The sequence below is a fragment of the Falco naumanni genome, chromosome 4 (genome assembly GCF_017639655.2).
Source record: "Falco naumanni isolate bFalNau1 chromosome 4, bFalNau1.pat, whole genome shotgun sequence".
In the NCBI taxonomy this organism is placed as follows: domain Eukaryota; kingdom Metazoa; phylum Chordata; class Aves; order Falconiformes; family Falconidae; genus Falco; species Falco naumanni.
The window spans coordinates 65,399,504-65,423,911 of record NC_054057.1 but is presented as its reverse complement, the minus strand read 5'-3'; the positions used below and the strand labels follow the sequence as shown (position 1 = coordinate 65,423,911).

Here is a 24,408-nt window from a genome sequence, read left to right as displayed (position 1 = left end):
GAAATGTGCCTTGTGTTGGGAGTATTGCTTTTCATGTGTGGATTAACTACTGTGTGTTGGTAGTTACCGTGTTGGTGTTTGACCTCACCATGGCAGAGATGTGAAAACATTTTGTGCATTGTTTTTATGTTGGAACTTACAGTACAAAACTCAGCTGGATGCTAGGAGGAGCTGTTGGAGGAGGGTGCCTTTAAATTTTTTTAAACATGTAATTTTGCAGGCAGTGTCCCTGAATGTGAAAGGTAAGGTCCTGCTTTGTGGCACTGTGCAAGAAGAAAGGGTTTTGTTGGGTGGATGTCACTGAACAGTGGGGGACGAGCAGCATTTTTCAGTTTCATAAGTGGCAGTAAAGGCTTTATGTGACTGTGATCTTGGGGGGGTAGCTGTTTGCCTGTCCCTGTTCATTAACTAGACCATTATCTTGCAGTGTTATTTTTGTGAATAATTTTGCCTTTGGTCCTGAGGTGGATCACCAACTGAAGGAGCGATTTGCAAACATGAAGGAAGGTAACAAATCGAACTCAGAACCTTTTTCCATTGGTGTCCTGCTTACTGTGGGAGCTGGTGGTGGCAAGGGCTTAGTGACAGCTGTCAGAAGCCAGGTTGGTGGGTTTCGTTCTGTGCCTTGCGGGCAAGCATCTGCACCGCAGTGGTTATTCCTTGGGATTTTTGCCTCCCGTCTTAATATCTCTAACCTACCTGATTACTCAGAGGTAGCTCTGCGTGTACAGACTCTCTGCAGAGCTCTGTAGGGGGGGAAAGAACTGCCGGTCCTTCCTTACCTGTGACGGGAACCAACAAAGCATGCAACGGCCAAGACTGCAAAGCTTCCTGGTGGCCTCAGCATGGCTTTGGATATCCAGTTGCTGTAACTGGATTCCGTTACTGGCTTCTCCTAGTTAAAGTTGTCACGTTTAATACTGGGTATTAACGCGTAAGTATTAAAAAGGGGACACTGTCACTGGGTGTCGTGTGTGCTTCTTGAGAAGTTGCGTTGCAGACACCAGTGACCAGGGATGCCCAGTGACCCCTCTGTGGCCCTTACGTTGCCCGAGGGGCCTTTTTTCTTTCCTCTTAACCTCTTGGGTAATGAACAATTTTATTTGGTTATAGTAGAAATTACAAAAATAATATTTTTTGAAAGAAAAATGTGTGGCATGAACAAAGAAGCTGTGGCTTCCCATGGTACAGCTTTGTACTGAAGTAAATAATGTGACTTCTGGGCTCTGTTGCAAACTGTAAAATCCCCAAACCTAAGCTGTTGTCTGTAATTTTAGTGGTTTTTTTTTTAAACTTTTACTTCACGGTGGCTTGAGAGAAGTGGGGAAGGTTCAAGAGCTCTTTACAAACCCGAGGAACCTTAGTTCTCTTCCCAGAAGGTGCTGAGGCTCCTGAATGGCCGCCAATAGCTGCGAAGTGGAGATTATCAGTCTTTTGTTTAAAAGGGCTTTGGGGGCTTGTGTATAAAAGCACTAACTAGGAGTGAGATGGCTGTGCTTCTAATTGGAATGTCTGTAAATTGCCACTGAGAATTAATGTGCTTTTTTTTCTTTTTTTTTAAAGTATTTTTAAGATCTGTCATTTTAAAGTGATCCTTGAGGTGTCACCTCATAGCTACCTAGCAGGACTTAATATATTGACTTTTTTGGGTGCTGTCAGAATGAGCATTAAGTAATTTTTTTTTTAGTGATAGACAAGTGATAGTTTTATTAGGGCTGCTCTAGGGCTCTGTACTGGGTTATATTTAATAAATAGTCAAATAGTCATTACTGGAAGAAACGGTGGTAGCTGATACTGCTTTTTCTTTTTTTCTTTTTCCAGGTGGGAGAATTGTGTCCTCAAAACCTTTTGCACCTCTAAATTTTAGAATTAACAGTCGAAACTTGAGTGGTATGATTGCCCTTTTTATTGTTCATTACAATTATGGTGTATTCATTACTCAAACATGTCTGTAGTGGGTTTTTGTTGCTCTTTAAAGAGTTGTGTAAGTAAGTGAAAAATGCTGTTGTACTATTACAGCATACATGCCAAACCCAAACAAATACATAAAAAAAAAGGAAACAAAAAAAAAAAAAAAAAAAAAAAAAGGAAACAAACTAAAAACCCCATGCGGTGCTGGAACAGACAGACACTCTTTTTATGGGGTTTATCCTGCTATGTTTAGATGTCTATAATGTCAATGTTTACCTGGCTGGGCATCTTTTATAGTTGAAGAGAAATAAGGTGTTGCAAGGGCGTGATTCATTTCTTTAACTACAAAGAGCTGCAGTGACTAACATGCGTGCAAGTTCCTTATACCACGGCTGTCTAAATCTGGCCAGGTAAATCCCACCAGTCATGATCTGTAAGGCTTGGAAGCTGAAATGTTCAACTTTGAAAACTTTTTTTTCTGTACTGTAAATTGATCAAACAGACCTATCCCATAAACGCCCAGTTGCTGTGTCTGTTTCATTGCCAACAAAGTTTTGTGTTTTTCTTCTCTGCTGAATATAGTAGACATGCTATTTGCCAGTGCTGGCCTTTGCAAGTGTGTGAACTACACTTTAATGAGGTCTTGGGATTACTAATACCCCATGCTCTTGGTTTTTCTTCCGACCTTTTTTCAATTCCTTTTTTTTCCCCAGTTTTTGTTGTTGAAATTTTTCAAGCAAAAGATCAACCCAGGCCGGGTTTTACATGTATTTACTGTGTCTAGTGCAAAACATTCCCTAAATTTAAAAAACGCCTTATTCCGCTCCTTGTGCAAACATGGCAAGTAACACACTGAGTAACAAATCTCAAGCTGCGTTTTCTGTTTTTGGCCTGACACGCATGGTAAACTGCTTTTCAAGAATAGTATTTTCAAGACTGTCAATAAGGCATTTCACTGAAATAGTGCCATTGTGGGTTATTTTTACGAAGCTTGAGTTGCTGTGAATGTCCTGTGCCTGGGACAGCCAAAATGCCCTTTTCCTTCCTGTGTGATACTCTGTTCTGTGGCATGTGATGGTTTGGAACCTTATTAACGGTCGGGTCCTGGCTTGCCAGTCCTTTGTAGACATGTACTTAAAAATAAAAGGAAAAAAAAAAAAGACAGAATGGTACTCCTGGAAATCCTCAAACCTCCAGGGAGCTGACATCGGTCTGTCAGTTTGCTAGTAAGACAAAGAGCGCCTAAGTAAAGCCTACTACCTCTTGTACAGCACACTACAACCAGATGAAATATAAGAAGGCACTTCTGAGGTTTCAGTTAGGAGACCTGCCGACATAAATAAATTTTTTTTGGTCTCTCAAGGCTTTTCTTTCCTGGCCTCTGACCATTTTGTGATCTCTTTGCGAGGTTTGGGAGACTGCAGTTATTGAAGATGTGGTGGGGAGGCAGAGGGGCCAACGTTTTGTTGTTATTTTTTCACTTAATAAAAGCCCCGAGTACGACTATCATTTGAGCCGGTTCTTTATCCTATTTCAGCTTTCACCCCAGTGTGGATTCACTGGGAATGTTTTCTAGAATGCTGAAATTTTATATATCCACTGTTATTTAATGTTGATGATAAAATTATATAGAGATTGCTCATTAAGATTTGGGTGAATGAGATTGCTTAGCGTAAGAATAGATAATAGCCTCCACTAATAGGAGACTCATCCAGGGATTCAGGTAAGAGGTCCTGCAAAGAAATTACCTTTGTAGGCTACAAACAGCAATGGAAAATCGTGGGAGTAAATTTTAGGTCTTAATCCCATTCTGTGACCACACTGTGTTTGGGAAATCCCAGTATCAAATGAACATGGATGGGCTGTGCCAGGCCTGGGGCTGGTTCCAGTCTTAATGGGCTGCTCTAAGTGACACTTCCACAGTTAGTAGTTCCATCTGGAAAAAGAAATGGAAATGTGGTAAGAGTTGGGACAAACCAAAACAAGTATTAAAATGTGGTTAAAATAGCGGTTGAAGTTGCTGGATCCTAAACCTGGCTTCTTGACTCTTCTGGGTAATTTTCTATTTAATTAGAAGCGTGCTGTAATTTCTTCTGCAGTCATGCCACTCAGTGCTCAGCAGCTATGGAAATGCTTAGACACATCCCATACCTATTAATTTTAGGGAACAAAACAAATAGAGGCAAGAAAGCAAATAGAAAACATGTTTGTCCCCATTCCAAATATAGTGCAGTTACAGTTTACATGGGTCGGGTCTAATGATGTTCTGTTACTGGTTCTGTTTAATTAAATCCTGCCTGTTACTGCAGATGGGTTCCTTGTAGGTTCCACAGGAAGGTTCTGTTTGTTAAAAGCTTGCACTAGCACATGATTTTATTCTCAGATGGCTAGCTCTGAAGAAATGAAGGGTAGATCTTCCAAATGTATTAAGTTTTCTGTAGGATGCATGTAGCAAGAGAATAAGAAGTTATTTTTTAAACTCGCTGCATTGCTTTCTTCTAGGACATTGCTATCTGAATCACAAGTGATCTTTTTGTTTTGAATGTGCCTTTACTGTTGCCTAGCTAGTTTCAGCTGAGCTGAGTGAGCTTTGGTTCCCTAACTTGACTTTCTTCCTTTAGATATTGGCACTATAATGAGAGTTGTGGAGCTATCACCACTGAAAGGGTCTGTGTCATGGACCGGGAAACCAGTTTCTTACTACCTGCATACTATTGACCGAACCATAGTGAGTATAAATATGGGGCAGCAGATCTCTGCCTGCTCTGCCTGTGCTGAAGTCAACACGCCAGCTTCAGTTCGTTGTTCTGGGGAGTTGTTTTCGTATTCCTTAGGTGTTTACAGACCTAAAGCACGCCTAACTGGAAGGGTATAATTGTGGACGCTACTGTCGTAGCTCGTTAATTTGTTGAAGGTGCACAGACTCACAAGTGTAATTCCTTCTGATGCCTCAGCATATGTAGCTGTGCGGAACGGTGGTCTTGTGCTGCCGCTGCCACACTGAGTAGAGGCTCTGTGGGTCTTGAATTCTTCACTTTGCGTTGTGGTGTACAGACCATTCCATTCTGTCGTATTCAAGCCGTAAATCTCAATTTTAGTTAAATTTTCATTTGCTGGAGAATCAGCCAAGGCTCCGTAACAGTGCTGGTGCATTTGCTGTTTTTTTGTTTGGTATTTTTTTCGATTAAAGAAAACAGAAACAACCCTGTAGAAACATAAACTTTTGCGGAGGGAGTTTGTTCCCACACTGAGTTTTTTACGATACGGTAGTAAAACTATTTTTATTTTTCTTAGTCTGCTGCAGTCTAATAATGCTTTTGTTAAAGAATATGCTAGAGTGCAGGGAAGTATTTTGGTGGAGTACAAGAATGAAGTAGCTTCATGAAAAATGTTTTGCTGAGTTGGGGATATATGACACAAAGCATTAAAGCAGGGATAGGCAGTGGTGAAGATGAGAAAACCTTGTTGAGGCTTGGATTATGTCCTGCTTTGTTGGTAAAAAGAATGACTTCTTAATGTAGCTTATCAGAAGAAAACCAGTCAGAATTTCTGCAGTTCTGCATTTGTCATAAGCTAATATTTTGTTCTTATGTATTTGTCTGTCATGACTTTGAAAATGACTATCTCATCTTTCTGTTTTCAGCTTGAAAACTATTTTTCTAGTCTCAAAAATCCAAAACTCAGGGTAAGTTTCAGTCATTTTCTGTAGAAAACTCAATGGAGCAGCCACTGTGAGGAATGTAGTCGCTTGTTAAAGATGTACAGAACTGACAGAAAATCAGATTTTCTTGATAAGCAAGGAACGTGGACATGGAGCTAATTTATGTGAAGCATCGTGTGCCATCAAGCACTAATACAATCATGTTCAAGGCTTTCTAATAGAGAATTAATGGGGCAGCCCCAAGGTGGTTTTGCCTTGCACTGGAGGTCTATAAAGAGCTATTCCTTCATTAAAGAACTGAAGTTAAAGAACGGAAATGATAGTTTGAATCCGTCCCAGTGTTCAGCTGCATGAAAATGAAGCTGAGGAGTGCTCTGAGATGTTACTTTTGGGACATGCTATTTGAGACATAGAATGTGTTGTCAGTTGCTGCAGTCTGTGCTGTTACAAGTAGAAGTAAAATGCCAGCGGATTTTTGAGACTGTGCTGGGCCATATTAATCTGAAATTACCAATGGGGCTGGTTATTCCCAGTAAGAGAATTAAGTGAGGCCACTTAATTTAAAACTTCAGGTGAACGTTTGTCTTCAGGCTGACTTGCTTAGTAAGTGTTGCAAACAGACTAATGGTAGCTTTGAGATCGGGTTATTTCAGGCTGCTGAATTCAAACTTGGGAGAAAAAAAATACTTCTCGGAGTCCAAAAAAAAAAAAAAAAAGCAAGCAGGGTGGCATGCATGTACTTATGAACTTCCCTGATTTTAATGGTGAGGCTATTTAAATCTGCCATTTACATGGTCTAGTCGATAACTTGCTTAAATTGAAGAGGTGTTGGAATTTTTATGCAAATTAAACCTCACCTGGAAGGTACAAGAAGGGCTTTGAGGGAGCTCTTTGAAATTTCCTGTCTTTGCTGTCTAGTAGAAAATCAAGCTTAAAAGTTGCTGCTTTTGTCTTTTATCGTCTCCTCTACAGACTTGGCTAAAGTTGAATTAGACGATGATTAATGGCTTTGCCATTTCAAGTCACGTAAGATTTTAAAGTGATGTAGCAACACATGAAATGCTAGGGATATAGGTAAAGCTATTGAAATATTTAATAATAATTAAAAAAAAAAAACACCAAGCAAAACCCAAAACCTGTAACACCAGTGTGTGATCTGGAGGATGGGATTGGGAGGGGCAGAATAAGGGAAAAGGTTGGGGCTTAATCTCCTTTGCCCTGTGGCTGCATTTCTGAAACTTATTATAGTATAATATAGTGCAAAAGGGGGGCATGCACTTATTTGCCTTTTCCCACTGAATGTTGCCTGAGGCAGGGTAAGGTTTTTTTTCCCTTGCTGGTAACAAAAGCTGGTTTTTTTCTTTTTAAATTAGGCATTGTATGATAAGAGCACTTACACCTAGCTCTTGTGGAGGACTAAGCTGGGAAATGCAGTGGTCTGTCTTAAAAAGTGGTAAATATGAACAAATTATTAAGTCTTTTAAAACATTTATCTAGGAGGAACAAGAGGCAGCTAGACGTCGTCAACAAAGAGAAAACAAGAGCAACACAACTACTCCAACGAAGGTTCAAGAAAACAAGGTGAACACCCTGCATTTTTGTAGAATAAATGCATTTTCTCTTCATCTGTGCATAAACTCATAGTCTGTGTCAGCAACAGCCTGGTTTTGTGGGGAGACTGACTGCGTGTGTGTTCTGAACATGTGAACTGGTGTAGCTGTTGCTGTGGACAAAAATGTGATGGAGTGACTTAATAAAAGCTACGCTTGGGAATTGCACCGCTCATTCTGCAAAAAAGGTGTTGCAAGATGAATAGACTAGTTGGCTGTCCACCCTTGCTCACCTTCAGCACCAGCTTGCAGTGCTTACCCTGAGTCATATCCCATGGATATGGGACTGGAGTTCAAAGTGTGCTGAGTCTCTTTTGGGAAGACTCATTTCCTTTCTCGTTCTGTTGTATAATACTGTTAGAAATTCAGTGACGGTTTATGCACAAAAATGTGAAGTATTGAATATACTTTGACTTTTAAATGAAATTCAGTTGAAGAATATAGTCAGTACAGGGTGAATAGTCAGCTTTTCTTAGACAACAGTTAAAACTTTCCTTTTCTGTAATAAGTCCAGAAAAGAATGAACACAACTCCTTGGGTGTTGGGTCTTGCCCCAAGCAAGTCTGCTTCACTGGCAAGTTATTTTACTGCAATGCATCAGTTTCCTTTCAAAACTATTAAAGTTATTAATGCTTGCTTAAAAGGAATGCTGTATATGCAGGTAGAAATGACTAAAGAGGTTTCGGCTTTTCAAAATCTATTAGGATTCTGGTGCTGAAGAAGAAAAGGCTGCGGCAAATTCTGTTAAAAAGCCATCTCCCTCCAAAGCACGGAAGAAAAAGCTAAGTAAAAAAGGAAGAAAAATGGCAGGCAGGAAACGAGGACGTCCCAAGAAAATGAACACTGCAAACACAGAGCGCAAGACCAAGAAGAACCAAACCGCACTAGAACTTCTGCACGCTCAAACTGTTTCACAGACATCTTCATCCTCTCCTCAGGGTGAGTTCAGGGCTGGCAGTGGAAGAGGCCACCCCCTGCCGCAGGAGCCTAGAGAAGTACGTGAGGCTGTGAGTGCGTGCTTGGAGGTAGTCTTTCCTTCATTGCTAGGTTCAGTTTGGTTTTGTGTCCGAACTTCTCCCTTGCCTCCAAAGCAAAGCTGCCCGTGAGCTGGTGGGGCGCTTCAGCGAGGAGGTGGTGGCTGTATCTGGCTGTAGGTACGTGGTGAGAAGCTGGAGCTGAGCTGTGGCTCGTAGCTTGTCTCTGCTGCTGCTGTCCTGAGGATAAGTTGCAGATGCCCTTCCAAACTATTTGTTGCAGTGTTGTTAATCTAGTGAAGTCACCGGATCTCGCGTTGTGAATGACAGGCTTTCCAATGGCAAAGCTGCTAGACTTGCTAGAAACAATGACTTTCGTAATCTGAAAGGTGGTTTTTTTTTCCGTCTCTCTTTAGATGCATACAAGTCACCTCATAGTCCATATTACCAACTACCTCCTAAAGTGCAACGGCATTCATCGAACCAGCTACTGGTGACACCTACCCCACCTGCACTACAGAAGCTGCTAGGTAAGGCTGTAATGTTGTGCCTGTACTTGTCCTGGGAGCCTCTCCCTGGAGGTTTCTGAACATGCCATAAATCCAAGGGCTACAAATAGCCAGCAGCTGTGGAAAGCTGTGTATTGAACAGGAGGGGGGGGGTAGCTTCTTCCTCATCTTCTTCAACCTGCCCCACTTCTGTTGGCATCACCACAAGGTCTCTTCTGTTGCTTGCTGCTGGAGTTGATGTCTCAGTCTGCATTTGTCTTTTGACGTTGTTTCAGCTCTTTGGAAATAAGCTTGGGTGCAGCAGGAATCCAAAGTAACTTTGAATGGGAATGGCTAGTCAGAAATAACTCTCTTTTAAATTAAGACATTCTCTTATTCTTAAATGATGGAATCTTGAGGAACACCACTCCATTTTCTCTGCAAAACTTAGAGCAAAGTAAATGAGATGCTGTCTTGAGTTTTTGAGATCACAGAGGCAGTGTCATTGGAAAATACGGTCCGTGTGCAAGGCATGATTTAAGGAAGAACTTGGAGGGTGGTTTTTTGGGTCTTCTGGTTCCTCCCCTCTGCTACCCCAAGCTGTTTCTGGCCTTTGGCATTGGGCATGAGCCAGTCTGAGATCATCTGGGAATCTGATGGAATGTTCCTCTCTATGCAGAGACCGAGGGCACCTGTGGTGCCCTTAACTCCTGCTCTCTTGCTGTGGTATCTTACAGTTGGGACTGATTTCTTACTGGAGAGAAAGAGAGAGAAAAAGAGTAATTTAGAGTGACATTTTGTGTCGGGTGGGGTTGTGGGGGTAGCGGAGAGAATGCCACTTGTCTGGAGTCAGCCCTGCTGCAAAGCTCTGTACTGTGTGCCATCTGTTAAACGTTTTGGCTGCCTGTGATTGCAGCAGAGTGGCCTTAAGCATGGGGTTGGCTTTGTGGTGAAAGGCCCCAGCGGTGAGGGCTGGGGAGAAGGCAGGTTCATTCTGCCACAGGAGATGGAAGCAAGTGCTTCTTGGAGGGTGGAGTAAATGTGGGTGTAGAGCCTGTCGTCTCTCTGTATGGAGGTAGGAGGAGTACAGCAAGCCCTGTCTTGTGAGCTGGGAGGATGAGCGCTCTGAGCTTGGGGCTGGGTTTGGCTGTTACAGCTAATCTCTTTTATTATTTCTACTTACAGTGCATTAAAAGCTGTTCAACTCTTCTTTCATCATGCAAACACACCATTAGCACCCATCCTCTTCCTCTGTGTGTTTGAATGCGTTGTCATGACTTCCATTGGGGTACCTATTATAAGCAGCTAATGGATCCAAAAGTTCAGCTTGCATCAGAAGATGGGTTTTCAGCATGCTCTAAATTGATCTTTAATGGCTTGGTCTGACATACAGTCCAAATAAAAAGCAAGAGAGGGCAAAGTGGGGAGAGGTGTCAAGGGAGCAAATTGGGATAAATAGGGGCATTGCACTTACTCTCGCTTGAAATGTATCATCTCCTTATTTATTTTGCAGACTCTTTTAAGATCCAGTACATGCAGTTCATGGCATACATGAAAACTCCTCAGTATAAAGCAAGTCTGCAACAGTTACTGGAGCAGGAGAAGGTAGGTCTCACTTTTAACGTTTCTAAACAAAATTGCTAGAGTACCAGGTACCTTCTGTGTGGGAGGAAAATGCTGGAGATGGGCATTGTGTACACGTGACACCAGTGCTGCATCAGGCCACTTACAGAGACTCTACCAGAGTAATGCTTAGGCTGAATGCTAACTCGGTCGGTCTTTGTGTGCTTAAATTTCCAATCTGCAAACTGGGAGAGATGCACCTCCTCTCTTCTCTCTGGTGCCCTTCCACCTAATAAGACTTACTTCAATATTTCTGTTTTTTTCCTCTATTTTCACATGAAGCTGCGTGTACCTGTGCAGGAAGCTGGTCTCTTGAACCTTGTCCTTTTCTCCCATTTGGGATTGGCAGCTCCTTTTCTTCTCTGTATGTCTCATGGGTCACAGGAGCAAGAGGGTGGTGGTCGATGTCGCCAGCAGTACGCACTGCCTGAACATGTTCCTGCCCTCTGCTTAGCGGGCTGCCCTGCGTGGATGCATCCTGTGAGCTGCTAGTCAAACTGCTCTTAGATAATTAAATTGGGCTTGATCTAGCTAAAGATTGTAGCAGCTTCGGATGAGGACTGTCTTGAAAAACACTTGTTCCTTGGAGCTGAATTTTTTGGGTTTTGACATCTATTCTTTTCTCAGGGTAGGAAAGCCTAAATGAATTGAGTACTGTAGCATGAAGGCGGCTCATTAAACTTGTAACAAATTGAAGTTTGGGATTAAAAAACCCAAATTGTCATGACTGACTTAAGAGATAAATGAATGGAATCACAGAATGGTTTGGATTGGAAGGGACCTTAAAGATCATCTAGTTCCAACCCCCCTGCCATGGGCAGCGACACATAAATTGACAATCTAATGATGGGCAAAGTGTAAATTTTCCAAGTCGTGGGTTGAAATACATGGAAAGGCGAAGAAAATCCTGCAGCTGTGAAGTGTGGCATTTTTCTCTGCTATGGAGCCATCTCCCCAGCAGAGGGAGGAGATTTACTGGCTAAACACCTTTTCTTCTTGTATTGCTTTACCTCAGTTATGACTAATTTAATTGGTTTGTAAATCAGCCCAGATGAGAGAGACTGTGCCTGCTACTTCCATGGAGGAGCCCTTTCTCATAGAGCTCAACAGTAATCTTTAACTTCTGCCCAGTTCCAGCTTTTGGGTAGCCCCTGTGGAAGCTTGCCTTTGCTCTGTGGCCTTTGTGAAGGTGTCAGCATAAAGCCATAGCGTTGGTTTCTGCAATTCTCCATCCCAGGAACTGTTTCTTCAGTCGAGAGGGGCTAACTTGTGCCCCCCTGTTCGTTACTGAGAAGTGGTTGATGCTGATGTGGTACTCACGAAACCTTTTTTTCTGTGGTTGTTTCAGTTTGTTTTTACAGTCAAACAGCACTTTGAAATTTCAGCTTCTGTAAGCAGCATATTTTTCTGCTTGTTCTGTACTTGTCAGGAAAGTCAGCGTAAAGCTAACTTACCTCCTTGCCCAGAAAACAGCCCGAGAAATGATAGTGTGCAAGTGTTGTGCTGTACACTGGAAGTCGACATGGAGAGTGTGGAAAAGTAATCACTTCGTGTTGGTGTCTGACAGCTGTTTCATACTTTAAGACATTAAAATGAGGAATTCAGTATGAAAATATTTTTTTCAATGGAGCGATACACAGGGAGTGTGGCAGATTAAACTTCACAAAGGCAGAAGCAGAACTTTGCTGGATGAGGTGCTGTTGTGTAGTCTGTTTAGTATCTCCCTCTTACGTGAAGGTTTTTAAAGTACAAGAAGAATGTTTTTGCTGTATGATTTTAAAATAAACAAGATGCTGTGAGCTGCTAGTTCACCAGGTTGCCCTTAGATGGAGCTGTCAGTTCCTTCACTGCCTGTAAAGGCTGAATGAAATGGCTGATGTTGAAAGCATAAATGACTTTTTCAGCATCACCTATGGCAGTCCGTTCAGCATTGCAGTGACTCCACTGTTTTCCCAAGTCCTTGGCATGAGAGGCAACAAGAACTGTATGCCAGGTCGTGTTTCTCACAAATGTGGAACTTGCCAGCACTGCTGCTTCCCTCCTTGGAAGATCAAGGTGCTTTTCACCCTTGTGTCCTCTACTACTTCTTGGAGCGACGGCTCCATTTCTGCACAATTCCAATTTGGCCTCCGCAGCAGAAGTTGGAGCAAAGTGTAATCTCCAGAGCTTGCTTTTCTGGCTGCACTTGTCTTTCAATTGGGAACTGCTTCAATGAGACAGTTTAGCCAGCCCCGTCCTTGCCCTTTGCGGCTCACACGGTACCCGGCCATGGAATAAGTAAGCAAGTATCTAGTTAAGGAATGTTATGGGCAGGAAATATTCTGGGAGTGGAAGGGTTGGGTGGCACGCTGAAGTGATGTTGGCACTGCAAGTACAAGTGGTTTGGCTTGCTTATGACTATCTTCCTACCTCCCCCACACCGTATTTTCATTTTCTGCATGTATTCCATGAGTATTGTGTAGGAAAACTCTGAATTGGGTCTCTGGAGATTTAGATTCTGTTCCCAGTTTAGTAACAGTTTTCATACAGATAATCTTTTCCAGTTCCATTTCTGCTCTGTAGGATGTGATTATTACTACTTCTTTACAATGCACTGGGAGAATAAAAATTAATTTTGAAGATTGTCCTGATTATATTTTTCTACGTAGGAGAAAAAACTACTTCAAAGCACTTTTCAGCTTTCCTAACTTCACCAAGTGTTAAACACTGGCAAAGAGAGGCTCACAAAAGTCTGAGAGAGCGCTAGATTAGTTCATACTTACGTGCTCTGAGCTCAGATTCACTCCCAACTTGCTGTACAAACTAAGTGTAAATGTCCTACTGAGCTGGACCATGCTGCAGTTGGTGCTAAAAGTGTATTTTCTCACTCTTCCCTCTTCCAGGAAAAGAATGCTCAGTTACTGGGGACAGCACAGCAGTTATTCACCCACTGCCAGGCACAGAAAGAGGAAATCAAACGTCTTTTTCAGCAGAAACTTGATGAGGTAGCCCTGATCTGATGCAAGTGGATGTGGATGCTTGTTAATCATCTGCATGCAAACATTTTTGATAAAAATAAGTAAGACCAGAGTATAGTCTCAGGTCTTCAGCCTCAATTTTGCAGCAGATCATGCTAAATAATGTGGAATCTGTATCACTCTTTGGTTATGTTTTATCTTCATTGTTGAAATTGTTGTGTGCCACTCTATATCCAAGGGAAGGGGGTGACAGACCACAGACACTGTGGTATTTCAGTAAAGGATGCATCCCCTGCTGGTTGAACAAACTCTGTGTTGCCAATGCAAATTCAAAAGCACAGAAGGAAATGTGGTGGCTCTTTACAAAAATAGTGTTCTTTTTGCTGGCAAGAAACTAAATGCCAGTTTTAAAGTTGAATTACTGGAACAGCAGCTTCAAGTGAGGTACTTTTGTCCTTCATCGTTATCCCCTGGCAATGACAAAGTGCCTTGGAGAATGCTGCGGGAGTTGCTGTGAGTTGCATAAACTCTGTGGATCTCCTCGATGTCATTTTTGAATGTGACAGTTGTCGGGAATTAAGCTGTCAAGACCTTACTGAATGATCTCTTTCCTTCTCTTCATCTTGTAGTTGGGAGTTAAAGCTCTAACATACAACGACCTGATTCAGGCTCAGAAGGAAATCTCTGCTCACAATCAACAACTGAAAGAACAGACGAAACAGCTGGAGAAGGATAACAGTGAACTCAGGAACCAGAGCTTGCAGCTGGTGTGTGCAGTGCTTGTGTCTGAGTAGCAGGGTGATGCTGCCCTTGATGTAAGGAGGATGGGTCATAAGCCAAGGGCTGCCCCTCTCCAAGGTGTCTTAATGAAAAGTCATCCAGGTGCTGTAGCTTCTCTGTAATGGAGAAGAATGATGAGGGAAAGAACGCAGGTGGTCCCTTTTCTCAGTGACCTTTATTTTACCTCTAACCAAATGTGACAGTTGGCTCTGGCCTCAGCTGTGTCCCCTGAACAGCTTGGCACCTGTGTACGCACTTGTTGCTGAACCTGGATCTTGCTGGCCAAGAAGTTTGCCCAGTGATTGCTTTGGGTGGCCCTAATGCTTCTGGGGTTCGTCTTGGTAGCTCAAACTGTTCAGGGGCAAATCTGGATGTGGAGCAGGTTAGGGAGGGTGGGTGATAACACCCTTTTCAGAAAGAGCCAGGCCACATCCTGCCACAGGATGTAGGGACCACAGGACCGTTTTGGTGGCATTTGCCTTAAGCTGAGAGGAGTTTTCAGTGGGCTAAGAAGCTTCTTGCATATATCCAGTCGAAAGGTGCCTGGCTTTCAGCTTGCACCTTGGGTGGTGTGAAGTGGTGAGAGTTGTCTTGTGATCTGTTTGTCTCGTGCCTTTGCAGCTTAAGGCACGATGTGAGGAACTGAAGCTGGACTGGTCAACGTTGTCACTGGAGAACTTACTGAAAGAGAAGCAGGCGTTGAAGAATCAGATTTCTGAGAAACAAAAGCACTGTTTGGAATTGCAGGTAGAGAGCAAAAAGCAAATCTAGAGTCACCAACTTGGGATAGCTTTTGGGCCAGTTAAGGGTATTTGGTTGAATATGATGTTAAAGGTTAAGCTAGGTGGCAGCTTTTCTTCTGCCCCCTTCCCCCCCCCCCCCCCCCCCCCCCCCCCCGGGATTAATCTTTTGATTAGAGGATTTTAGTAAACTTGAAGAATAAGGATGTGGATAACTTTTAAAGGAAGCAAATGCTGTGACCTGATTCCTTGGTAATGCTGTGGAAGAAGGAATTGTGGTTTATTGTTAATTTATTTAAAAAGCATGACCTGATGAAAAGTCCTGCTTCTTTGCATGTGTGCTCTGATGTTCTGGCTGATTCAGGGATCAGTACCCACAGAACGTCACTTACCATAGCAAAAACAAATTAAACTGCTGTGTCTGAAGAACTTTTATTTTCCTGTGAGATTAGCCCTAGAGCTAATACAGCCTTTTGCTGGATACTTTGACATGGGGCGACTGTTTCCTTCAATGACTGGAGGTATCAAGTTACTCCATACTCTCTATATAAGTTGGAGACACTTTATATTTGCTTTCAAGATCTGAGTAGCGCTTTCTGAGAGTCCCAGAGCCATTCCCCTTACCTGTGCCTTTTGGTCTCAAGCTCAGAGCAGCATGTTGAAATTTGTTTCTCATATTTTGGGTCAACTGTTCTGCGTTGTTCCCAGAGATGGGGCCACTTTTCCTAAAAATCCTATAGAGGCAAAACTTCATAATGTGGTAGAATTGTTAATAGTCTTTAATCATTGTCCTCTTCATTTAAAGATCAGCATTGTGGAACTTGAGAAGAGTCAAAGACAGCAGGAGCTCATGCAGCTGAAGTCATACACGCCGTCTGATGAATCACTGTCAGTACAACTCCACAATAAAAACCACCTGAGCCGTGATCCTGAGGCTGACCACGGCAGGTTCCAGCTGGAGCTGGAATGCTCCAAGTTTCCTATGCCCCACATCAATGGCATGAGCCCTGAACTGTCCATGAACGGCCATGCGACTCCCTATGAAATTCATAACACCTTTAGCAGGTCGTCTTCCAAGCAGAACACGCCTCAGTACACGACCTCTCACTTGGACCAAGAAATAGTTCCGTGTACCCCAAACCACAGCAGCAGACAGAAGGCAGACAAGCTGACAGGCTTGTCCCTACCTGATTATACCCGGTTTTCCCCAGCGAAAATAGCACTAAGGAGACACTTGAATCAAGACCATGGAGTCAATGGAAAAGCAACAACTAATGAGATACAGAGGTGAGAGCGATCCTTTCCTGGGATGGGAAAGGAGGGGTAATTGCTTCTTTTAATGACGGTGGTTTATTTGGATTGTGGAAAAACATCCAAGCATCCAACGTTTAGAAGTGGAAGTTTATACGCTTCTAAATGTTTTGTTGTAAGAACACCATGAGTGCCACCTGACTGAGTAAATAAGGCGATACGGCACCTTCCATTGGGCACAGGAATTCCTTGCAAGGGAGAAGTCATCAGCTTTTCTATTCTAACGATCGTACGTCTCTGTTCCAGAGCTGACCACGTCAAAGAGAATGGCCTTACATATCCAAGCCCTGGTATTTCAAATGGCATAAAGCTGAGTCCTCAGGAAACTCGGCCCTCTTCCCCAGCGGCCTTACCAGTTGCAGGCGAGAAGGTAAGAGGTTTGCTGGCGCTCAAGCACAGAGATGTTAACACCTGGTAGAACAAAGAAAAAGTTGTTCAAACTAGGGAATGCAGGCATGCTCCTTTTTATGCTCAGCATGACATGGAAAATAACAGAAAATACAGTAGGTGTGACACAAAAAAGATGCTGGCTAGAGGAAGAGAATATTGTGCTCATGACAGATGTGCCTACCTCCGCGTTACTGGTTTGCATATGAACGGTGCCAGTGATGTAGTAGGACTTCTTTTTGATCTGGTGTGTGTCTGCTTGAACCTGAAAAGTAGACTCTTCCATTGTTAATAAAAACAACAAAAAATTGTCCACGTAATTGGTCCAGCCATGAATCGCATTGGGCTCATTTCAGAGCAAGGAGGTGCCCTCCGAGAGGAAGTTACCATGGAAATATTTCTGGCTACTTTATCTTTTGTGTACAGAGGGCCTCCAGGTATGAATTCTTTCAAATGGGTGCTTTTCACAGAGCTCTGACAAAGACACTAGGAAATGGACTTGTCTAAGTTATCCTTTTCCTTATGCCTGGGGCCAGCAGTAGCTTTAGTATACATATTTCGATGCTGTTGTCCCAGTAGACTGGTGCTGGTAACAAAAGTTGCTCCGTGCATGCCCTGTCTGTGCTGTATAGTCATCACTCTTAATTGTGTAATTCTTAAAAAAAAAAAAAAAAAAAAAAAAAAAAAAAAAGGTGCAGGGGGGAAGGGTTGGGGAAAACAAATATAGATGAGCAGGTTACTGTTAGTTTAAAAAGTCTTGTCAGTAATAGCATGCGGTTAAGAACATTACTTTGTTTCACCTTTGCAGGTTTTGAGAGAGAGAACCTCTGTGAGTAATGGAGAAACTATCACCAGCCTACCTATCAGTATTCCTCTCAGCACAGTGCAGCCCAATAAACTCCCTGTTAGTATCCCTCTGGCCAGCGTAGTCCTACCTAGCCGTGTTGAGAAGGTGGTGAGTAAGGGATTGTCAACACTTTCCATCCCTAACTAAAATCACACCGGGCAGTAACGGGGTGCTGTGCACCAGAATCCTTCCTGGGCTGCTAATCTTGAATGTCTGATGCTTTGGGGGAGGCTGCTGTTGGGGTGCATCTTCTTGGCTCTTAGTCATTCTGTAGATTTTTCCTCGCGTGGCTGGGGGGTGGTGGTATTTCAGCCAGGAAGGAAAGTACATGCCTCAAGAGATACTACTAGTCTTAAATGTCTGGGTGGAAAGGATGCAGAGTCTGAGAGTTCGTAGTAGTGAAAACTCACAGCTGTCAGTTTGGTCTAGCCCCTGCCTTCTTGCATGACCCTGGGAGACAAATTCTTCTGCCTCAGTTCGGTCATCTCCAAATTGTCTTGTCTTATAACATATCTGTGTAGGATGAACTTGAACAGCACCTCGAGGCCGTAATGCCTAATGTGCAAGGGACTGCTCTGCAGCATCAGAGAACTGGAGAACTTCTGGGGCCATCTCTTTTTGAAATCCTGATAAGGCCGTGCCACTCAGTGGCAGAGGAGTTCAAAAAAGCCTGGTCCAGGCAGAAGTGTTACACTAGAGAACTGAGAAGCATTTGCTGCTTTCCCATGAGAGCTGTGAATTCAGAACCTGTCCACAGGTTCTTGCCTTACAATCCCTATTTGGAAAGCTGGAGTTGTTTCATAGTATGGAATCTACTATCTTTTTCCAGCTGAAGGCTTCTAGTTGTAGCAGAACTATAGCCTGTACAGCTCTGAGCAGAAGTTGTGTGTCCTGGGAGGAGAGAGAATGCTAGCTCTGGGCAGCATCTCTCCCTTCAACACGCCGTTTATTCAGGCTGCCATTGCATGATTGTTTTGCCTGCTTTAGGAAAACACCACTCGTTGATTGTACCCTCAGTGTACCAGGGAACATAGCCTAATGTGTTTCACGTACAGTTTGGGTTGTTTTGGGGGAATTTCATGCGCACAGCCTTGGGGGCACGATACAACCATTTGTTTCCTTTCCGGCTGCCTATGAAATAGCGGACCGAGGCACTCATTCTGACCGCAGTGCTGTCCTGAGCCTAAACTTGCTGGGCCAATGAGCCCGTTCTCCCTCTATCTGCCTGGTATCTGTTGTAAGCTAGATACTATTGCAGTATAATTAATCACGGTATTTATTTTTGTCCCGTAACGTGCTGTTCTGCATTTCTCTCAAAACAAGCAAAATCTAGGACACTTAGGTAGTAGAGCCCCTTTCCTTGGTAGATCTACCAACGCATGTGAATTGTCTTTAACCTGGTGACTTCTGAGTATGCTTCCTGTACTAAAATGCCTGTTTCTCTCCCCCCAGAGAAGCACACCTAGCCCAGTTCATCAGAGTAGAGACTCATCGACACTTGAAAAGCAGATTGGTGCTAGCTCTCATAATGGCGTAAGCAATGCTGCTGGAAACAAGCCACTGGCTTTGGCTACCTCAGGTAACAGCCTCACCTACGCGCAGGTGTGCTGTCTTGTCGTGACAGCATCCCCCAGGGCACGCGTCAGAGTTTTCAGAGTGCTACAGGCCATTTGGGCAGTAGGGCGCCAGATAAATGTACCTTTTGTAACAAGAGCAGAGAGTCACAGAGGATGATGCTTTGAGATAGTACGTGCCTGCGGCTTGGCTGCGTTCTGACATAAAAGTATTGGTTTGGGGTGCCTTTACCTGGACGGCAGCACCTTGTAGTGTAAATAAATAATTGCTTTTGTAAATTCTTCCATGAGGATGAAGAGATTCCTTCCTTGACAATGTGGCAAACCAGCAAAGTGTTGCATGGCTATGCTATGCGCTGATGATCTAGCTTTAGAAGTTTTATTTTACAGGGCGGTGGAATTTTTGTAATAGCAAAATAAATTTCTTAATGCAGGGTCACGGTGGTGCCTCATGAGCAGTTGTAAAGGCACAAGTATCCGGGTAGGAAGAAAGGTCAAACAGGAGAGGATAAGGGATACCTTTAAGTGCAGGCATTGCTTCTGAACTCATCTGTTGAAGTCATGGCCTTTTGCTGTTCAGGATATGGAAATGTTGTGGATCAGGAAAGGTAGGCTTTAGCATACAGAAGCTATTCTACAGCTGATCCCTCATCAGAGAGTGCGTTTGTTCTGAATGTTCACCATCTCGAGGGGCTTGTGTTGTTCCTAGCATCTGTTTTGCAAAGAAGGGCTTGGCTGCAGTTTTCTGTAAGACCAATGAAGTATTTAAAAAAAAGAACTTGTTATAAACAGTATCAAGCTCCTTTCTACCCCTTTCAGTTAGACAGCCCAGAGACAAGCCATACTAGAGCACTAAACCCACTGATGATGCACCATGACAAAGATTTGATTCCCTTTCCAAGCTTCCTCCCGTGTGACGTTCTTCTGCCACAGTTTCTTTGAAGGTCCCCTGTCACTTTCAAAGCCACAGCCTTTTGTTTCATGTTGAGAAGGAGGATGGCAAAGTCCCTGCTTTCTGGGGGAAGGAAACAGACTGAATTTGGCCATCTGCTTCCTTGACAGTAGGAAGGAGTCGAGAGTAGAGGAGCCCTGATTTCAAAAAGGCATAATGGTTCAAAAGAAACTTAGCTGGCATTCCATTTAAAAACTGGGTAGACCATAGAATGTCTCCATATGACACATGCATTTTCCTGAACTGGCAAGAGAGTAGTGAAAGTTGTTAACTCCTCACTGAAACCCTGGGCACAGAGCGCCACGTCCTCAACTGCACTGTGTAAAAAGCAGCTGTGCAGTTTCCTCCGCAGTACATGGCCACCAGCTGAGCTAATGCAGGTAGAGCTGAAACCACTCCCAGTCATCCCAGAAATCTAGCACTGTGAACTATCACTCAGCAGAAGCAATGATGTATACTTTCCCTTTCAACAGGTTTTTCTTACTCTTCTGGCTCCGTGGCAGTCAATGGAAATCTTACAAACAGCCCAGCCCATCTTAACCATAGTGTTGATCAGGCAGCTCTGGACGACTCTGGGAGTCTGTTTAACTCAGTAGGGTCTCGGAGTTCCACTCCACAACATCCTTTGCTAATGATGCAGTCAAGGAACTCTGGGCAAAACTCCCCTGCTCACCAGCACTCCACAAGCCCCAGGTTAAATGGCACATCCCAGAGCCTGGTAGGGGTATTGCAATATGCAGATGCTCAGAAGATGTTTGCCGAAGGAACAAAGGGGGATCTTCAGTCTGATGCAGCGTTTTCAGATCCTGAGAACGAGGCCAAGAGAAGAATCATCTTTACAATCTCTCCTAATACAGGACATGTAAAACAATCCCCTTCCAACAAGCACAGTCCTCTGCCCATGAGCGCTCGGCTGGACTGTGGCCAAGCACACGCGCAGGATGGGAAGAAGCGAGGCCGGCGGAAGAGATCCTCCACTGGGATTCTCAGCGGGAACTCCGGGGTCTCCCCTAAACGCAAATCCTTACCTACTGTGTCTGGACTCTTTACGCAACCATCAGGTTCACCGCTCAATATCAACTCCATGGTAAGGGCAAAAATGAAGAGCTCGAGCAAGAGAGAAGGGCCTGGGAAAGCTCTTTGCATTAGAAATAAGCTTCAACTGCTCTGTTCTTTAATGTACTTGCAGGCTGTTACAGGGCTAGTAGCTACAATTGGTGTGAAGACCCTTCGTGAAAATGGCCCCTCTGGGAGGCGAAAGAGTTGCTGGGAAGTTGGTGAACTATTTCTGTATAGGTGGAACCTCTTCAAAGAGTTCTTTGCTGACAGAGCATTAAAAATTAAAAAGAATCTCTTCCCTTATGACAAAGAGCTTGTTTCTCCAGTGAAGTTGATTTTTAGGCTGTAGGTTAAATATTTTGAAAATAGTTTAAACTAAGATTGACTAAATAGCGTAAGAGTGCCAGAAGCATATGGCATTCTTGCATAATTAAGCCAGCTATAGAAGTTGTGTTCACGTGATCCTGCAGTGGCAGTTTGGAAAGAAATGCAGTTATCCCATGTCTTTGTTTCTGCGTTTAAACGTAAAATCAAAGAATGAAAATGAGATATTTTTCCAAGGTATATTTAGGTTTTCACCCCAGGTTCTAATGCAGGATGGTGCGGTATAATAGCAGTGCTAAACAAGCAGCTGTGGGCATATCCTAAAGCTGAGCGGGTTAAGCCTGCTTTTAATACCCTTAACAAGATGCCTTGTTTCTAAAGGGATACTCTCATCTGTAACTGCTTTCTTTCCTTCTTGCCCAGGTCAATAACATTAACCAGCCTTTAGAAATAACAGCCATTTCCTCTCCTGAAAACTCCCTGAAGAACTCTCCTGTTCCTTACCAGGACAATGACCAGCCCCCGGTACTGAAAAAGGAAAAGCCCCTCATTCAGAGCAACGGCGTTCATTACTCTCCTCTAACATCAGATGAAGAGCAGGGATCCGAAGATGAGCACAATAGCAGCAGGTGAATACACAGGCACAGGTTTCAGGATGAGATTTCTGAGAGCTGATAACGCTGCTCCAGACTGGAGAGGTGTGTTAAGCTGCCTTTGTTCCCTTTGCCTGGGGACCGATGCCATTATGCCAAGCCTCTTACACAGCTGAAATTGTGAATAGAGAAGGTATTTAGGAAATAGTACTTGAATGTGTTGCTGTGTTTGCAAGGCTGACAGAGCCTGGCCTCTGAAAGAATTAGTGCAGATTTTTTTTTTTTTTTTTTGGATGATGCATTGTAGGAGTGCTGAGACTGTGTGTGCAATACTAACTAGGAATCAGTCTCCGCTCACTCCCAGTTTCATCTTGATTCAGAATTCTTCCCTTCCTGCCCCAAACTATTGATGCGTTGCTGTGAAAACTGAGTGCTCGCCACCCCTTGCCTGCCTGTGGGGTGCAATTTTTTTTTCTTGTTTAAGGTGCTGGAAAAGCAACCACTATAGACACGTGAGCAACAGCAACCACTATAGACATGTGAGCAACAGCCTACTTGTTGCTTTTCTTTCACAACAACAAAGTCCTCTGAATGTGCGCTCATCTTGACAAAGAGCAGTAATTCCATAATAGCTTCTACTTAAAGTTGTGGATTTTTTTTTAATGCTTTTAAGTGTCTTTAGTAACATACAGCTGTCTAGCTGATTTGCCTTAATATACTCTAGCCACCTGTTAAGACGTGAACAGAATAGGTTGTGATGGCAAATGTGCAACAAAAGATCTGCGATGAGTGTTACAGCCTTTTTATTTTCCCACTAGAATTGAGAGGAAAATTGCAACGATATCATTGGAAAGCAAATCTCCACAGAAGACTGTTGAAAATGGTAGGTGTGAGGAATGTTAATTATTTGTTGTGATGGTTGGAGTTGGGGAGTGGGTGTCTGCTGCTGACTGAAGCTGTTAGTAGGAGGCTTTTCTCTGCTCCTGTCCTGCTGAGCAGAGTGCACTTCTGCCAGGTCCTTCAATAATCAGAATTAAGACAGGTGTCCAATAATTAAGAATATTGGGTCAGTTCTTTCTGTAATCACAGGTCACCAAAGATCTAACCTGTCTTTTTGCTCACTCAAGGTTTGGGGAGGGATCTGCAGTACAAAGACTGAGGAAAAAGTAGATCAGCATTGTCAAACTTTTTCAGAGCAGTAAACTGAATTTTAAGGACTTCTAGGCTATTTCACCAATATTTCTGCCTTTGGATCAAACTCAGAATTACAGACTGATAAATTGTGGGTGTTGAAAGAGAAACCCCTGTTCTTAATGCACAGATTCAGTGACTGCTGTTTTTTAACATTTATAAATTTTCTTCCAAACTAGGTGGCAGCTTATCTGGGAGGAAACAAGCACAAAGCAACGAAAACATGAACAGCAGTAAATGGAAATCAACTTTTTCACCAATCTCTGACATCAACCTGACCAAAACTACGGACAGTCCCTTGCAGTCAGTTTCATCTCTGAGCCAGAATTCGCTGTTTGCCTTCAGGCTGTCCTCCGAGGACAGCCTTGCCATCGATGCCAAGATGACGGCACATGCGAGGAAAAGCATTGCCCTGCCCTCGGCAGGGGCGGATGGGCTCAGCCCTGGTACGAACGCCGCCAACGGGTTCGCGTACAACGGCGGGCTGTCGGCTGACATCGGTTTACACGGCTTTATCGATGGTGCTTCCCTTCCACATAAGGCTTCGGACGTGGCGGCTTCCAACTGCTCGCTGGGTTTCCAGTCACAGCGAAGCAAAGAGGTGGGGGTATCGGAAACAAATCCCTTTTTGAACAAGAGGCAGCTCGAAGGCCTCGGCGGCACGAAAGAAGACTTAAATCGGTCAGGGGTGAAAGGCAAAGAGATCAGCGACATAAGCATTCGTACTGGGGGATCTTCAGAAAAAAACTCTTTGCAGCATAACGGAAAGGTCGGCAAAGGAAGGGACCGAGATGTGGAGTTTAAAAATGGCCACAACCTTTTCATTTCTGCTGCTGTTCCGTCTGGTGGCCTTCTGAATGGTAAAAGCCTTTCTACTGCTGTTTCTTCAGCAGGCAACCCAGCATCTTCTGTTCAGACGCACCATCCTTTCCTAAACACTTTGACCACTGGATCGCAGTTCCCCCTTGGCCCCATGGCCTTGCAAGCAAACCTCAACTCGGTGACAAATTCCTCAGTATTGCAGTCCTTATTTAATTCAATGCCAGCTGCTGCCAGTCTGGTCCACGTGTCATCTGCTGCAACCAGACTGACTAATTCTCACACTATGGGGAACTTCTCTCCTGGGGTTACAGGTGGAACAGTTGGAGGTAGGCAGAACTCTTTCTCTGGTATAAGACAGGGCCTAAAGGAAAGTCTGACGCTGCCTCTCCAGGGCTGAAACCCTTGCTTTTCTGCAGGATGTGAAGCAGATCTGTCCCACATAACCAGTCTCCTCTCTCTCTTTCTCTCTCTCTTTCTCGGAGATGCTAGGATGAGTTCAGTTCCCCACAGTGAAATCTCATGATCTTTGTCTACTAGATGAGCTTGTTGTATCACCTTAATGAAAGAATACACCCAGACTTTGTGATTTCATAATGTATGCTTG

The 24,408-nt window shown here is 43.6% G+C and overlaps 1 protein-coding gene across 8 annotated transcripts in view; it reads left to right on the top strand.

The window, feature by feature from the left end:
* Positions 1 to 24,408, top strand: part of DOT1L (DOT1 like histone lysine methyltransferase) — a 76,477-nt gene that overhangs the window by 40,567 nt on the left and 11,502 nt on the right. For 5 of the 8 annotated variants that reach the window (XM_040591845.1, XM_040591839.1, XM_040591838.1 and 2 more), the window contains 19 exons: positions 428 to 507; positions 1,822 to 1,890; positions 4,533 to 4,639; positions 5,555 to 5,596; positions 7,070 to 7,153; positions 7,887 to 8,121; positions 8,573 to 8,686; positions 10,158 to 10,249; positions 13,150 to 13,251; positions 13,854 to 13,991; positions 14,626 to 14,751; positions 15,550 to 16,031; positions 16,302 to 16,425; positions 17,251 to 17,397; positions 18,742 to 18,868; positions 20,289 to 20,902; positions 21,622 to 21,827; positions 22,610 to 22,674; positions 23,162 to 24,130. In XM_040591845.1, coding sequence (XP_040447779.1) covers positions 428 to 507; positions 1,822 to 1,890; positions 4,533 to 4,639; positions 5,555 to 5,596; positions 7,070 to 7,153; positions 7,887 to 8,121; positions 8,573 to 8,686; positions 10,158 to 10,249; positions 13,150 to 13,251; positions 13,854 to 13,991; positions 14,626 to 14,751; positions 15,550 to 16,031; positions 16,302 to 16,425; positions 17,251 to 17,397; positions 18,742 to 18,868; positions 20,289 to 20,902; positions 21,622 to 21,827; positions 22,610 to 22,674; positions 23,162 to 24,130 — 3,923 coding nt within the window. Of the gene's footprint in view, positions 1 to 427; positions 508 to 1,821; positions 1,891 to 4,532; positions 4,640 to 5,554; positions 5,597 to 7,069; positions 7,154 to 7,886; positions 8,122 to 8,572; positions 8,687 to 10,157; positions 10,250 to 13,149; positions 13,252 to 13,853; positions 13,992 to 14,625; positions 14,752 to 15,549; positions 16,032 to 16,301; positions 16,426 to 17,250; positions 17,398 to 18,741; positions 18,869 to 20,288; positions 20,903 to 21,621; positions 21,828 to 22,609; positions 22,675 to 23,161; positions 24,391 to 24,408 lie in introns of those variants that run through there. The other 3 variants (XM_040591843.1, XM_040591841.1, XM_040591844.1) reach the window with 3 other exon arrangements.